At 36.7% G+C, this 16,715-nt stretch overlaps 2 gene segments (V, D, J or C); both read right to left on the bottom strand.

Annotated features, from left to right (window-relative positions):
• Positions 1-5,988: 5,988 nt before the first annotated feature.
• On the bottom strand, positions 5,989-6,728 carry LOC108522089 (T-cell receptor alpha chain V region PY14-like). The segment is given in 2 exon segments: positions 5,989-6,377; positions 6,513-6,728. Coding segments are annotated over 2 exon segments (435 nt in total).
• Positions 6,729-15,671: 8,943 nt separating this feature from the next.
• LOC108522088 (Ig lambda chain V-I region HA-like) lies at positions 15,672-16,715 on the bottom strand. The segment is given in 2 exon segments: positions 15,672-16,036; positions 16,467-16,715. Coding segments are annotated over 2 exon segments (405 nt in total).

Raw genomic sequence — 16,715 nt, 5'->3', positions numbered from 1 at the left:
CGCCATTCCCACTAGAATGGAAGCCATACTAGGATACTGGGACTTGTTTTCAATGAGGTCTGTGATCCCAGAGGACACGTACCCTAAAGTCTGGCACTGACTAGAGAAAAGCTAAGAAGAGAAAGATTTAGCCCTTTAGGTAATTCTTCGTTCAACCCACAGGTGCTTCAGAAATTTACCTACTGAAGAAAGGACATTTAGAAGAAACTCAGGAAGTTCTGATGGTACTCACAGCTCTCCAACGCCCAGTACATACACTCTTTCCTTAGGATTTCATGTGTTCTCTGTTGTGCCTGCAGTCACAGAGCCCTAGGACAGAAATAAGGACATTTACGGACATTCAATCTCTGTTATCTTTTCTTGCCTTGAATTTTCTGGCTCAATTGTACATCCCATTCTGCCTTTTGCTTCTATCACCGTGTTTTTCTACATAATTCTTTCTAGCTTGGCCCTATCAATCTGTCTGTGGTAATATGTGGTACACATCAATCCTTTTTTAGTTCCCACATTAAGATCTGCCAGGAAAGAGCCTGCTGCTATAGAAGGTGACAGTGGGAGAGAGAAGAGTCATGAGAAGCTGTAAGACACTGAGGTCTTAATGAAAGGAAGCTCGCACAGTATAGGAGTAAACTGCCAGTCTCCCACTTCATTTATATAAATGCCCGTCTACTGAATAATGGAAAAGTCAAGCTAACTATCCTGATCTTCCCTCTTACTAATTGGATTAAATCGTAGTCTTGAGAATAAAGAGAATAATTTCCACACAGTTTGTATAACAATAGAAGGAAAAATATTGTGATGCCAGTTAATAATCAGGACCGTGTCAGGACAGAAGAGAAAGGATTTTCCATTTCATTAATACGAGGGGAAACAGTTGAAAAGAACATGACATTTATAACCTTGTAGAGAGATGTGGACCAGATCTAGGGCAACAAATCAATTGAAGATTACAGAAGGTTTTTCTAGGTTCTCTTTTATCAAGTCCTGCAGCCCTGGTACAAATGGCCATCAAGGAGTATGCCTATCTGTGTGATTGAATACCTGAAGAGATAATATGTGTTTGGTGGTTTCAAAGTGCTTCCCTTGGTTTCTCTCTTTCCCTCTACTTTTCTCTATTCTGCTCACCTTTTACTCCCGATAAATGTATTCAAGAGGATAGATTAGTGATATCGCAAGTTGAAGATACTTGGCTTAAATTTTATAGCTAGGATTTCAAAACTCAGTGTTCTTTCTATAATGTACTAGATTTCTGATTACAAGCAGAATTAGTTATGTTTTCTGGGCCTCCATTTCTTTACCTATAATAATTTATTAAATGTTTACATTGTGCTAGAATATGAGCTAAGCTCTTGAAAGATATTTTCTTATTTGATAATTGGAACAACTTCCAACGGGATGATCATGATGATCTCCTGTAAGAAGATGATAAAATTGAAATTTAAGAAATTTATTAACTTTTCTACTATAATTCAAATAACGACAGAGTTGAGAGTTCTACACACCCTATCCAACCCATAAACTTATTCTCTTAAATTACTTATTATATTGCTTTTCGTAACAGAGGTTATTTCTACTTTCATGTTAGTATAATTAAATTATGTAACATATGCAAAATTTTACATAATGCATGCTGCATAATAAAAACACAACCAAAGAAGCACCAACGCAAAAAATCGAAGAGAGTAGGCAAGGCAGGAAAGTAGGAAATAATCCAAGCTGGTTGTAGTAAATATTTTCTATGAGATTGAGCTCATTGGATTGATTTTCCTTTTCTTTTAGCTTCTACATTAAAATTGATTTTGACAGTTCAATAGACTATTTTAGAGGAGTTTTAGGTTTACAGAAAAATGGAGCAGAAAGTACACAAAATTATCATATACTCCCTCTATACCTGCCCACAGAAAAAAATCAGATTTTTATACTCTCAAAGATCAAATAGGACACAGAAAAGTGGATTGTTCCCTCTGTTGAGTCCTATAATGCTTCTGACAGTTAAATGAGATGTCAGTGTGTTGTTACATTGTTATATTGAGATGCATTCAGCGAAAAATAAAGCAAAAGGTGGGCACGTTGAAATTGAGAAGGGTTATACACTCCTCACATCCAGTTCATTCTGCACTTATGGACTTATTATATGTTAGTCTCAGCTAGTCCAGAACTTAGCCTGAGTCTTTCTTTATTCTATCAGCTTTCTCATTTGTTCTTAGGCTTGACCCCCTGCATAACTTGAATATTCTTGTGCTTATCCCTTGAAAAGCTAAGGAAAAACATAGTGGCATAGTTCCATTTAATAATTAGTGATATCTCACCTTGTGTGAAAATATACAGATTGTATTGTAAGGTACCCTATAATGTCCTATATAATTCATCATGTGTGTAACAGAATTCATTTCATGGCAAACAATCTTCATAACTGGTATTTTTTAAAAGATGAAGGACTAAACTTACTTTATACCCTTTCTGATATCATTACTATAATAGGAAGGCTCATAACCTCCTCCAGAACTGTGACATGTGATGTAAATAGAATTAATCTCATTTTAATCTTTGAGCATAAGAGAGCAATATAAAATATGAGACACATCATTTTCCAGTTGGGTACCAAGCAGAAAATACTCTTGCTTGCCTGAACTCAAAAACAGAGTTTCTTGGATTGCTAGGATGATTTTTTTTTTTCTATGTAGGACATCATCACTGGGGACACACACAAGGAGGAAATAAAATGATTGATTTGAACCTTTTTTCTTTTTCTAATGTAAATGTTTACTGTATACATTTTCCTCTAAGCATGGCTTTATGTGCTTTCTGTTATTTAGTGGAGTGTTCCATAAATGTCAATATAATAGTGTTGGGCAGGTCTGCTGCATCTTTGCTGATTCTCTAACTGTAATACTTATTTTATTATTTACTGAACACAAAGGGTTTACGTCTCCAAGTGTAATAGTGGTTTTGTCTATTTTTCCTTTAGTTCTAACAATTTTAGCTGCAAATATTTTGAAACTCTGTTAGTAGGTACAAGCACTTTCAACATTTTTTTAGTGAAGCAACCCTTTTATAATTGTGTAATATTTCACTTTATTTCTTTAATATTTCTTTTTCTGAAGTCCTATTTGTCTGATGTTAATATAGCTCTTCCAGATTTCTTTTGATTAGTGTTTTCGTGGATATCTTTTTCCATTCTTTTACTTTTAATCTTTGTCATTGTATTTAAAGTGAGTTTGTATGTAGATGGGTCTTCTTTAAAAAAAAAAAAATCCATACTGATGATTTCTGTCTTTAAATATCTGTGTTTAGACCATTTACATTTCATGTAACTATTAATATGTTTGTATTTAAGTCTATTACTTCAGTATTCATTTTCCACTTCTGCCCTTTGTTTTGGTCTCTTATTATTCTATTATAATGTGTCTATTTGATTTTGACTATTTCTTTTGTATCATGTTTTTAGTGGTTTCTATTAGGATTGCCTACTACTACTATGCTTACTACTTAATCTTTCACAGTCTATTTATATTTATTACACTGTTTCATGAAAAATATAGAAATTGTATATAGGTTATTTCACCCTCATTCCTCCATGGTATAGTTGTCAGATGCCTTCTGTCTTTAGACTTTGAAAACTCCAACGGGGAATTTTATAACATTTTATTTCAACAGTCTATGCATTTTAAATAAATTAAGAAGAGAAATTATTGTGAATAATGCTTAAATTAACATGGAAATACAGATATCTATTTGAGATCCTGATTTCAATTCTCTTGGATATATTACCCAGAGGTGGGGTTGCTGGATTATATGGTAGTTCTATTTAAAATTTTTTTGAGGAGCCTCCACAATGTTTTCTATAGCAGCTGCACCATTTTACATTCCCAACAACACTGTACAAGGATTTCAGTTTTGCCACAGCCTTTACCTATATTTAACTTTTCAAAAAGTAATGATCATCTTAACATTTGTGAGGTGATATCTCATTGTGGTTTTGATTTGCATTTCCCTGATGATTAGTGATACTGAATACCTGTTCATATACCTCATGGCTATTTGTCTGTCTTCTTGGGAGAAATGTCTTTTTGAGTCTTTTGCCCATTAAAAAATTTTTTGTTGTTGTTGTTACCGAGTTTTAGGGTTCCTCACATATTTTGTATATTAGCCACTTATCAATATATGGTTTGCAAATTTTTCTCCCTTTTCATAAATTGCTCCATTGCTGTACAGAAGCTTTTTAGTTTGATGTAATATCATGGGTCTATTTTGCTTTTGTTGTCTGTGTTTTTGGTGTCATACTCAAGAAATCATTGTCAAGTCCAATATTATGAAGCTTTTTCTCTACATGTTCTTCTAGTAGTTTCACACTTTCTGGTATCATGCTTAAGTCTTTAATTCATTTTGAGTAAGTTTTTGTGTATGGTGTTCAATTGTATTCTTCTTTGTGTGATATTACAATATGCAAGATATGGAAAAGAAAGTTAAGTGACAAATAAATAAATTGTGGTATATTCATACAATTAAATATTACCCAGCCTTGAAAAAGAAGAATATCCTGCCATTCATGACAACACGATTGAACTTGGAGGAGACTATGCTAGGTGAAATAACCCAGTCACAGATGGACAAATAATGCATGATTACACTTATTTGAGGTATCTAAAATAGTCAAATTCATAGAAGCAGAGAATAAAATAATGGTTTCCAGGGATTGAGGGGAGGGAGAAATTGGGAGTTGTTGTTCAATGGTTTTAAAGTTTTAGTTATGCAAAAATAAGCTCTAAAGGTCTGCTATACAACATAGTGCCCATAGTTAACAATACAGGCTTGTGCACAGAGAAATTTATTGTGGGTAAATCTCATGTTAATTTTTCTTACAACAACAGCAGCAGCAATAACAACAAAAACAAAGAGTCACAAGGAAACTTTTAGAGGTGACAAACATGTCTATTGCCTTGATTGTGATGATCGTTTCATGGTTGTATGCATATGACCAAACTCATCAAATTGCATATATTAAATATGTATAGTTTTTGTATATAAATTATAACTCAGTAAAGCTGATTGTAAAAGAGAAATGAAAACTAGTTTCTCATATCTTATCACATGTTTACTATTTCTGTTGTACTTCCTTTGTATTTGAAGTTACAGATTTTCCTCTGGTATCCTTTCCCTTCAGCCTGAATAACTTCCTTTAGGACTTCTTTATAGCAGGTCTGCTCACAATGAATTCTCTCAGTTTTCCATTTGAGAATGTCTTTATTTTACTATAATTTCTTTGTGATATTTTTACTGGTACAGAATACGGGGTTGCCAACGTTATTTTTCTGTTGGTGTTTTTAAAATGTAACGAGAGATAGATCATGCATTCTTACAGGCCACTGTAAGTACTTTGATGTTACTCCAAGAGAAATGGGGAGCTATTGCAATGATTTGAGCAGATGAGTGACCTATCTATATTTGAAAGCTCTCATTGGCTGCTGTATTAACAATGTTCTGTAGGAGGACGAGCAGGGAAACCATTTAGAAGGCTATTACAGAAATTCATTGAGATGAGGGTGGCTTGACCAAAGACATACAGTGATCAAACTTTAGGTCAATCTTTTAGTTAGGCCAACTGAATTTCTTGATGGATTCGACGTGAATAGTGAAAGAAAAAATAAGAGTCAAAGATAACTCTGAGGCTTTGGGCAGAGATTCTGAAAGAATGAGATGCTGTCGATTGAATAACAAAAGGTAATGGAAGCAGCATGTGGACAGTGAGAAGGAGAAAGATCAGGAGTCCAGTACTGGTCACACTAATTTAAAATCCTGACCCTCTTCAATGCAGTATTTCCAAGCAGAAGGAGAATAGTCATACAAGTCTGTCTCTTCTAGGTCTTGTCTGATGTGACCCAGTAGTAAAAGAAGGAATGGGTTGAAGTCTCTGTTTCTTCTCTGGAGTCAAGCACTCCTTATGGCTTTGTTCTTCCACCTTTCTCACTTTCATCAAAAGAGAGCTTGCTACAAACAGGTCAGGCTGTGCCCTTGAGTTGCTGAAGACCTCAGTGTCTCAGGAAGTTTGTGTTCAGCTCCTCCTGCAGTCCCAGGCACTGTGTCACTCACAGCACAGAAGTACTCAGCAGCATCGCTCACATGGGCTGATGGCTTCTTCAGGTAGAAGGAGGTTTCGCTCTTCTTAAATTCAGCCTCAAAACCTTTGATGCCTTTAACCTGCGTGGCTCCTGATAGGTCCTTGAGGAGAAGCTCAAGGCTTTGGCTGGGGTATTGGACATACCAGAAGAGAGAAGGAATTCCACTATAGGAATAGTTGCACTTCAGTTCCAGAGGGTCTCTTTCAGAGACAATGATGTGGCCATCAAGCTGGGTCACCGACTGGGCTCTGGTTCCTCCTGCAACATCAACACTCTGTTAGTGAGACCAGAACAGATCTACCTGTAATGAGACAGAGTCTCTATTTAGATTCCGATTGGAACAATGTGCCTTGTATGGAGACGGGAGCAGGGTAACAATATTATTATACTTACTCAGTGTGAAGAACATTCCAAGCAGTAGAATGACCACTAAGAGCATAGCTAGGCAGTGAGGAAGCTGAGAGCTCTATTCTAGAAGATCTCCTGAGTGGGAAGGAATGTGCCAGAGGATGGTGAGTCCTTATAATGGGGAAAATCTAGGATTCAAGAGTTTCCTGTTTAGGGAAGGCCAAGAGACCACTAGTAAGAGCTGCTCTCTTGACAACAACCCCTCTGGTGTTGATCCTACTCAGAATGTACACCTCAGTGAGCTGTCAGATAAAGCCACTCAGGAAAGACAGACTCTTCTTAGTAGAGACATTTCCAGTCTATGAAACATTGCCCTCTGGAGGTCAAATATGGAAACACACTGAGTCTTTCGGGTTTGTGCTCCATTTCCTTGGTTTAAATTTGTTAGCAGAATAATCTGATGGCAGTGTTTTCCGGGGTCTGCTTATGAGGAAGCTATTTTAATCTTATAAAGTAAATAATATTATTTAATCCTATGAATTAAGTAGTATTATCACACTCATTTTATACATGGGGAAACTAAAACATGGAAGAAAAGATTCAATTTGTCCGAGATATAGTAAGTGATAGTGATGTAGGTGATCCCCAAAACCAGCCCAACAGGTTTCCTGGCTTCACACAGGAAAGAATTCATGAGTGAGCTGACAGAGCAAAGTGAAGGCAAGTTTATTGGAGCTACAGAGTACAGGAAAGTGGTTGCTCCATAGACAGAGTAATAGCAGCAGCAGTGACAGCCCTTGTGGAATGTTGGATAGATATATATAAGGCTATTCTTTGATGATATGCTAAATAATAAATAAATTCATGAATTACCTGGAAAAGGAGCCTGAACTGAGGGTTCCTCCCCTTTTAAGCCATATAAGGTAACTTCTGGGGGTTGTCATAGCATTTGTAAACTGTCATGGTAGTGGTGGGAGTTTCATTTAGCATGCAAATGTATTATAATTAGTGTATAATAAGCAGTGGGGCCAATCAGAAGTCACTTTCATCTCCATCTTGGTTTTAGCTGGTTTTGGCCGCTCTCTTTGGTGCATCCTGTGTTGATCAGCTCCTGCTTTGTTCCAGTGCTCAGAAAACAAGTCCTGCTGATCTGCTATCTCAACAGATTTGGAGTTTGCCTCATCAGTATGATTTAATAATCCACATTATTGACCACTAATAGCTATTGTATATTTTGCACTATAGCCCTTTATAGTAGATCTTATTTATACTGAACAGACAGGAAATCAAGTCTTTATGAAGTTAAATAATTTGCCCAAGGACACACAAGGATCAGAATCCAATTCTTTTCCACTCCAAGCTCAGTTCCTTGCCCACTATGTTATCTGTGATGTAGCACTACCCTATGAGACTAGATGCAATTTTACCAAGACAAATGCTTAGAACAAAATTTAGAAGAGAATAGGGACTTAAAAAAATACTCAAGGAACCCAAACACTGAAGGTATAGATAGTGGAAAAAGTACTAAAGAAACCTCGAAGCTGGGCACAGTGACTCACGCCTGTAATTCCAGCACTTTAGGAGGCAGAGGCCGGCGGATCACCTGAGGCCAGGAAGTCAAGCTGGTCAACATGGTGAAATCCCACCTCTACTAAAAATACAAATAATTAGCAGGGCCTAGTGGCTTGTGCCTGTAGTCCCAGCTATTTGGGAGGCTGGGACATGAGAATCACTTGAATCTGGGAGGCAGAGGTTGCACTGAGCTGATATCATGCCACTGCACTCCAGCCTGGGTGACAGAGTGAGACTCTGTCTCAAACAAAAAAAAAAAAAAAAAAAAGAAAGAAAGAAAGAAAGAAAGAAAAGGAAACCTCAAAGGGTTTTCAGGGTCATACAGGTCCTGGATTCTTTTTTTTTTTTTTTTTTTTTTTTTTTTTATGTTATACTTTAAGTTCTACGTCGGTACATGCTGCATAACGTGCAGGTTGTTTCCTACATATGTATACTTAATGCCCATGTGTGCTGCTGCACCACAACTGTCAGCTCTACATATTCATTTCTTGTAGTCTATCGTTACACTCCCAACTGCAATCCCTCCTCTCCCCCTCCCCCTCCTCCCCAGCTATGATAGCCCAGTGCTGATGCTCCTCTTTCCCGAGTCCAAGTATCTCATTGTTCAGTCCCACCTATGAGTGAGAACATGCCGGTGTTTGTTTTCTGTTGCTTGCTTGATAGTTTGCTCTAAGGAGATGATGGTTTCCAGCCCTGCATTCCATGCTTCCCTCAAAGGGACGCAAACTCATCCTTTTTTATGGCGTTGCCATTATGATTTCCTATCGGTTGTATATGTGCCCACATTTTCTTTCAATCCAGTCTTCACAGATGACATTGGTTGATTCCAAGTCTTTGCCTATGCGAATAGTGAGGAAATGGCTGGATTTCTTAAAGAGAGAGAAGGAAAAAGGAATTCTAAAAGAAATGAATGGCTAACAGAGTGAGTGGTAAATAAATGTCTATGAGATGATAACTTTTCAATGTCTATTATTTTTTATTGGTGCATAATAATTGTACATATTTATGAAGTACATGTTACATTTTGACACATGCATACAACATGTAATTATCAAATGGTAATTGGGTTAGCCATCATTTCAAACATTTATTATTTCCTTGTGTTGACAACATTCCAAATGTAACTATTTTGAAATATACAATAAATTATTGATAACTATAGTCACCATACTGTGCTATTGAACTGCTGATTTTTTTAACAACACAAAAATCATGATTTTGATCTTTTCAGCAAAAGGTCAACTGCAGTGGGAAGAGGCATTGTGATGAGACAAGGAAGAAAAAATTTGAATATAGAAGTCTCCTTCTAGAGATTGCCGGATCATCTGCAGAGGAGAAAAGAGTCATGGTGTTAACTGGATGAGGATGTTGAAGTGGTAATGGTAGGGTTTATAAAAATTGGGGTATATTTACATGCTTTTGGAAAGACTGTATAAACAATGGATCAAAATTCTGAGGAGACAGATGGGATTACGGGTAGAAGAACAAAGTTTTGGTAGGAGGAAAAACAGTTATTTTCAATTTTATTGAAATGAAGGAGAAAAAGATTACAGTAGTTAGATTTAAGTGATTCTTTGGAGTGTGAAGGTAGAAATGTGAAACACCTACTACCTTCTAATGGGATCTTTTTTCTTGTTATAAACAGAGATTAAATGTCTCCCAAGAGAGTGAATGGAGGAGGATCTGGGTTAGGAAGTCTGAGATATGTGAGAAGTTTTGAAATATCCCAGTAGAAAATGGCAGTGAGATGTGATTACAGAGAAGAAGAACACTTTCCTGGAAACATTGTGGGCCTAGTTAGTGCTGAAAGTAACAACATTTATTTATTTATTATTATTATTATTTGAGACAGAGTCACACTCTGTTGCCTAGACTGGAGTACAGTGGCATGATCTCGACTCACTGCGACCTCTGTCTTCCGGGTTCAAGTAATTCTCCTGCCTCAGCCTCCCGAATAGCTGGGATTACAGGTGTGTGCCACCATGCCCAGCTAATTCTTTGTATTTTTAGTAGAGATGTGGTTTTGCTGTGTTGGTCTGGCTGGTCTCAAACTCCTGGCCTCAAGTGATCTGCCCACCTTGGCCTCCCAAAGTGCTGGGATTGCAGGCGTGAGCCACTGCTCCTGGCTGGTAACAACATGTTTTAATGACACCAATCTGCACACCTGTGTACTCTGATCAGACAAGATATGCATTGTAATAAGGAAGATATGGATTCATGATTGGGAATTAATTAGATCACTGCTATGACGCAGAATTGGCATGAGAATAAAATAGTTAATGACTAAAGATTGAAAGCAACAGGTCATAGAATCTAAGCATTATCGGTAAGAAAATAAAAGATAAGAAGCTTCTGAGAAATAAGTTGAAAATAAAGGGGAGCAAAGCTGGAGGCATCACATGCCCCAACTTCAAACTATACTACAAGGCTACAGCAACCAAAACAGCATGGCACTGGTACAAAAACATATACATAGACCAATGGAACAGAATAGGTAACTCAGGAATAAGGCTGCCCATCTATAGCTATCTGATCTTTGACAAAGCTGACAAAAACAAGTAATGGGGAAAGGATTCCCTATTCAACAAATGGTGTTGGGATAACTGACTAGATAAATGCAGAAGATTGAAATGGGACCCCTTCCCCACACCATCTACAAAAATTAAGTCAAGATGCATTAAAGACTTAAATGTAAAACCCAAAGCTATAAAAACCTGGGAAGACAACCTAGCAATACCATTCTGGACATAGAAAGGGGCAAAAATTTCATGACAAAGATACCAAAGGCAATTGCCACAAAAGCAAAAGTTTACAAATAGGATCTAATTAAACTAAAGAGCTTCTAAACAGCAAAAGAAACTATCTACAGAGTGAACAATCTACAGAATGGAAGAAAATTTTTGCAAACTATGCATCAGACAAAAGTCTAATATTCAGCATCTACAAGGAACTTAAACAAATTTACAAGAAGAAAAAACCCTAACAAAAAGTGAGCAAAGGACATGAACAGACACTTTTCAAAAGAAGTTTGTATAAGACATATATGCAACCAACAATAATACGAAAAAACGCTCAACTTCACTGATAGTTAGAGAAATGCAAATTAAAACCACAATGAGATTCCATCTCACACCAGTCAGAATGGCTATTAGTAAAAAGTCAAAAAATAACAGATGCTAACAAAATTGAAAAAGGAACACTTATATACTGTTGGTGGGAGTGTAAATTAGTTCAATCATTGTGGAAGACAGTACGCCAATTCCTCGAAGATTGAAAAACAGAAATACCATTTGACCCAGCAATACCATTTCTGGGTATATACCCAAAGGACTATAAATCATTCTATCATAAAGACACATGCTCGTGTATGTTCACTGCAGCACTGTTCACAATAGCAAAGACATGGAATCAACCTAAATGCACATCAAAAGCTGGATAAAGAAAATGTGGTATAGATACACCATGGAATCCTATGCAACCATAAAAAGAAATCAGATTATGTCCTTTACTGGAACATGGGTGGAGCTGGACTCCATTATTCTCGGCAGACTAACTCAGGAACAGAAAACCAAACACTGCACATTCTCACTTATAAGTGGTAATGAAATGATAAGAACCCATGGACACAAAGAGGGAAAAACACACACTGGGGCCTACTTGAGGGTGGAGGGTGGGAGTAGGGATAGAATCAGGAAAAATATCAGATGGTTACTAGGTTTAATACCTGGGAGACAAAATAATCTGTACAACAAACTCCCATGACCCAGAATTACCTATATAACAAATCTGCACAAGTTTACCTGTATAACAAACCTATTTTAAGTTCAATACCCCTGAACTTCAAACAAAAGTTAAATAAAAAAAGAAAAAGAAAAGAAAGGTGTCAAGGGACTAAATGACCATTATAGTCAAAGAACAAGTACAATGTGAGTAACTGAGGGTGAGAATCTCAGGGTGGGAGGTTTTAGACTGCAGGTAAGCTTTCAGAGGTGGAACAGTATATTGTCATAAGACCTGTCTAGATGGTGGCTATGGAAGTTAATGGCTAAAGGGAATTCAAATTAATGGTCTTTAAAGTTGATGAGTTCGGGATTCTCACTGAATGGCTCATGTGGATATTTAAGTCATGTGGTATTTAGGTTACAGTGGAATCTGTGTCACACTTTTCAATGTGAGGAGGGGTATTTGCTGTTTATGAGGATGGTAGTGACAAGAGGAAGAACAGTAGAACAAAAGGAATGGGCCTCAAAGCTAATAGCCTGGATTGTACTGGGGGACAAAGAGTATGCTGTCGATGCCTCTAAAGCCAAGGTGTTTTAGATGCAGGAGAATGCCTAAAATCTGCAGTTGTACAGCTGTGTTTAGTGGATGTACTCTTATTCAGATAATAGCCCGGGAACAAGAAAGGAAAACTAGGATAAAACACTTAAATTTTAGTTTTAGTTCACAGATCACTTTGTAATTAATATGAGGTCACTCTATTATTTTTGTTTTTATTGTATCCTGATAGCAAATCTAACTCATGTCCCTAGTATTGTATTGGATCCTTAGTATTTGCCAGTAAAATCCTCACAGAGAATCTAACTCATGTCTCTAGTATTTTATTGTATCCTTAGCATTTGCCAGTAAAATTTTCCAGTTATAAATAAATATATTTGTTCAGTAAATATTTTCTGAGTACTTACTATTTGCCAGGCAGTGTCCTAGATACAGAGGATACTTCAGTCAATAAAAACCAAAAATACAGGCTTCAAACTTCTGTGTGTTCAAATATAGGAGAGTAGAGGATGGTATTAAGCAAAAGGTAAATGAGATTAAAGACTGTGAGAAAGAGAAAAGGATTGTGAATAAAGTGACTGTAAGGACCTTGAAAGTGATATGTCAATCTTTGGAAACTGCTACCATCACATCTCAATTGCACTTTCTAAGATTTGCGTGTAGATATCTGTTCCCTTATCTTTCACTCATGGAATCAAAGCAATTTCCAAGTATGATCATCATAGTAATTTACATTTATCTATCCATTCTATGGACCAGAACAATTCCTCAATCTGTGTGAAGTTTCCAAGAATACTTGGAAGCCACTCAGATCCAGCATCAAACTCCTCTTTCCTACTTCCTTTGCTTTATGCTCTAATTTCTTCAATATCCATTCTGCTTGGGAAATGTATGGCTAATAAAGAGCTGAAGATGTGTTAGAGTTCTTCCACAATCAAAACACACATTTTGACTGCTATTTGAATGTTTAGGGGACTAGCATTACCTTTCTATATGATTAAGGACCGTTGATTTTCTCAACTCATAACTCACAATTTCTACCCTAACATGCCTGACCTTTTGCTCTAACATGTGTCTTGGATGGTAATTATAATCCATTCCACTGATGCTTTATTTGATTCACTATTTTGGAGTTTTCTTCTTGTGACTGCTTCCAGTAAGATGAGGTTAAACAATGTGTGTTCAGATTTTAGTGTTTGACAATCTCAGGTTTAAAAATAAATTTAAAATTGATGCTAACTTATTAATACTGTGAATATTAGCAGGTTTTTAAATTTCTTTGAGACTCAGTTTTCTAATCTGTAACATGCATCTCAAAATAATTCTCAACCAAATGGTAATGAATATTAAAATATGTAATATACTTAGGAATTTCCTATAAAGATATTGACCTTCAAGACCTACAGGAAAGGAATACTTGATATATTAAACTATGTGAACATTTAAAACTACATTAAAAATAAGCAAGAAAAAAGGCAATGTTCGAATAAAATATTCAAACAAATATAAAATAATGTATTATTTAAGGTATGAAACTGATTCTTATGAACAAAAAAAAGAAAGGAAGACAACTAAATAGAAAAACGTTCAAAAGGTAGGAATAAGCATATTGCCAAATGAAAAAGTGCCAATACATGTAGAAAAAAGTTGCTCAAAAACACCATGAATCAGGAAAATGACTAAAGATAATATATCTTTGGATTATTAAAAACTGGGCTGCATGCGGTGGCTCATGCCTGTAATCCCAGCACTCTGAGAGGCCAAGGCTGGCAGATCTCTTGCACTAAGGAGTTTGAGACCAGACTCGGCAACATGGCAAGACCCTGTCTCTACAAAAAATAGCCAGGAGTGATGGTGTGTGCCTGTCGTCCCAGCTACTTGAGAGGCTGAGGTGGGATGATTGCTTGAGCTTGGGAGGTGAAGGTTGCAGTGAGCTGAGATCCGGCCACTGCACTCCAGCCTGGGTGACAGAGTGAGACCCGGACTCAAAATAATAAATAGAATAATACAATAAAATAAAAATAAAACTGTTAGTAATTCTCAATTTTATAAGAATGTAAAATGAGTTCTTTCACCTACTGTTGGCTGGAAGCTATTTAACACATTATATGTATTATATTTATTAAGTATATGATAATTATGATAGATAATTATGTGTATAATAATATGTATATATGTATTATATGGACTGTAGTTACATCATTTGGAGGGCAAATTGCCACTTTTTCCAAAAATTTTAAATGCACCTTCCTTTTGACGTAGCAATTTCAGTTTCAGAAATCTCATTAAAATAAACACTTCCACACATACACAAACCAAGGTGAATCTATAAAGAAGTAGAACACAATATTCTTTATGATAGTGAGGCAATAGAAACAAATATGCATCAATAGAAAAGCAATTATATGATGGAATGTCTCAAAGTACTAAATAAGCACCAAAAGGATAAAGTGAACTTCTCTACTGATAGAGAGGTCTCTAGGACACTTTATTAAATGAAAATCAACGGCAAGTTAAAAAATCTAATAAATCCAATTTACATGACAAAACTATGTGTATGTATGCAAGTTTGTGTGTGATTGCATAAAATTATATGCAATGATATATAACTGAAATTAAACAGGCTATCACGATATACCTTAAAGTGTCAAAGCCAGTGTTCTTTGAGAAGAGTGGTGTGAGATAGGGAATAATGAGGAAATGCAGGTAGGTCTTTCGCCTTTGCTTTACCTGAGTCTTATATGGTGAGATGGATTTGTGTGCTGCTTAGGAAATAAAACATGATGAGGTCCGTTTATAGATTCAAGACTTCAAGAAAATAAAATAAATTAATATTCATTTGATTTTGTTTCTTTCCAAAAGAAAACCTTCATCACAAATACGCATGCTCTAGTAACTAGTGTTACTGCACTAGTAAGAAGGAACATTTCAGATTTTCTTGCAGAAAATCAACTTGTTTCTCGTAATTGGATCAACTATAACAGTATGCATTTTGAAGCTTGAACTTGCCCCTGGATCCAGAGGAAAAAAGCCTTGGGACAAGCAGAATTATCTTGATTTTCCTTATCTGTTCATTTTTACTAACAAACTGAAATAAACATTTTTTTGACATGAAGAGGAGTCGTGAAAATTCTTAACCCTCTTCATTTTATTGCTATGTTCAAATTATGACTCACTTTATTGCTATGTTCAAATTATAGCCCCTTTATCATATTTCTCAGCCACATCAACAAATATAGTTCTTTTTCCCATCTTTTTACCCTTCATCGTATCTCCCTTATTTACTTTTCCTTCTCTCCTTCCCTTCCTTTTCCTCTTCTCTTGTTACTTTTGGACTCCTATCGACATTTTGCTCTAGATGAATGCTACCCTCCTCCTCACTTGCCACCAGGGAGATATTGCACAGGTGCAGCCCCATCTGTCCCAATGTGCGACTCTCACGATGCAATAGTACACAGCAGTGTCTCTCAGCGTAGCGTGGGGCAGGATCAAGGTGCTGGATTTTCTGTCTTCTGTGATGATCAGAGAGGCCATTGCATTGGTCTCATTGTTTTTTAGACCATGAATGACATACTGTGGCCCCTGGGAGTGAATCTGTCGATACCAATATATGTACTCATTTCCACTGATGGTAGAGTGATTACAAGGCAGGTTTGCAGCTCTTCCTTCAGCGCAATCCATGGAGGTGGGCTGAGTGGCCTTAGCATCAATTATAGTCCCTAAGGGGTCAAGAAAATCAGATTAACTCCAGACTCTCAAACCAACGTAATTCTATGGATCAAGGGTAGAACACTCCCTTAACACTCCAAAAGTTTTATGTCCTGCAAGAACACAACAAATAGCATTGGTTCTATTATAAAGACCAAAGATACATGCCAATAATCATAGACTCTCTAGGCTGTATTCCATGGGCTCTTGACTTAATAAACCCATAGATTTCTTACAATCGAATACTGCCAAGGACTCTTCTGCGATTATGGTTATGATCTAGCCTGGTATGTAGATATATGTACTTCCTAGACAAATGCACAGAACGGTTCTCAATTACGTCTAGTATGCTGGATAAAGCACAGGAAGCATAGAAGGCAAACCACTCTTTGGGGTCCCTTGTCCTCCGAAGCCCTCCCTAGGTAGACACAGAGCACTTACCAAAGATCAAAAACACAGTTACTCTTGCCAACAGCCTCATACTTCAAGGACAAATGAGGATTGTGGACCCAGAGTTCAGTTTTTGTATCTGATTCTAGGTTTAAAGAATTTCCAGATAACAGAAGCAACAGCTACTGGTAAAGACTTGCAAGGAGTGCAGCTCTCATTGTGTTGTTGTCAGGATCTTGTCAGCCAATGATAGAGCAGTTGCTTTTCTGTGTCTTCCTCTCCAGGTTTAGTCATGTTCCT

This window comes from Rhinopithecus bieti, unplaced genomic scaffold (assembly GCF_001698545.2).
Source record: "Rhinopithecus bieti isolate Rb0 unplaced genomic scaffold, ASM169854v2 scaffold_64080, whole genome shotgun sequence".
NCBI lineage: Eukaryota > Metazoa > Chordata > Mammalia > Primates > Cercopithecidae > Rhinopithecus > Rhinopithecus bieti.
This window is presented reverse-complemented; position numbering and strand designations above follow the sequence as displayed.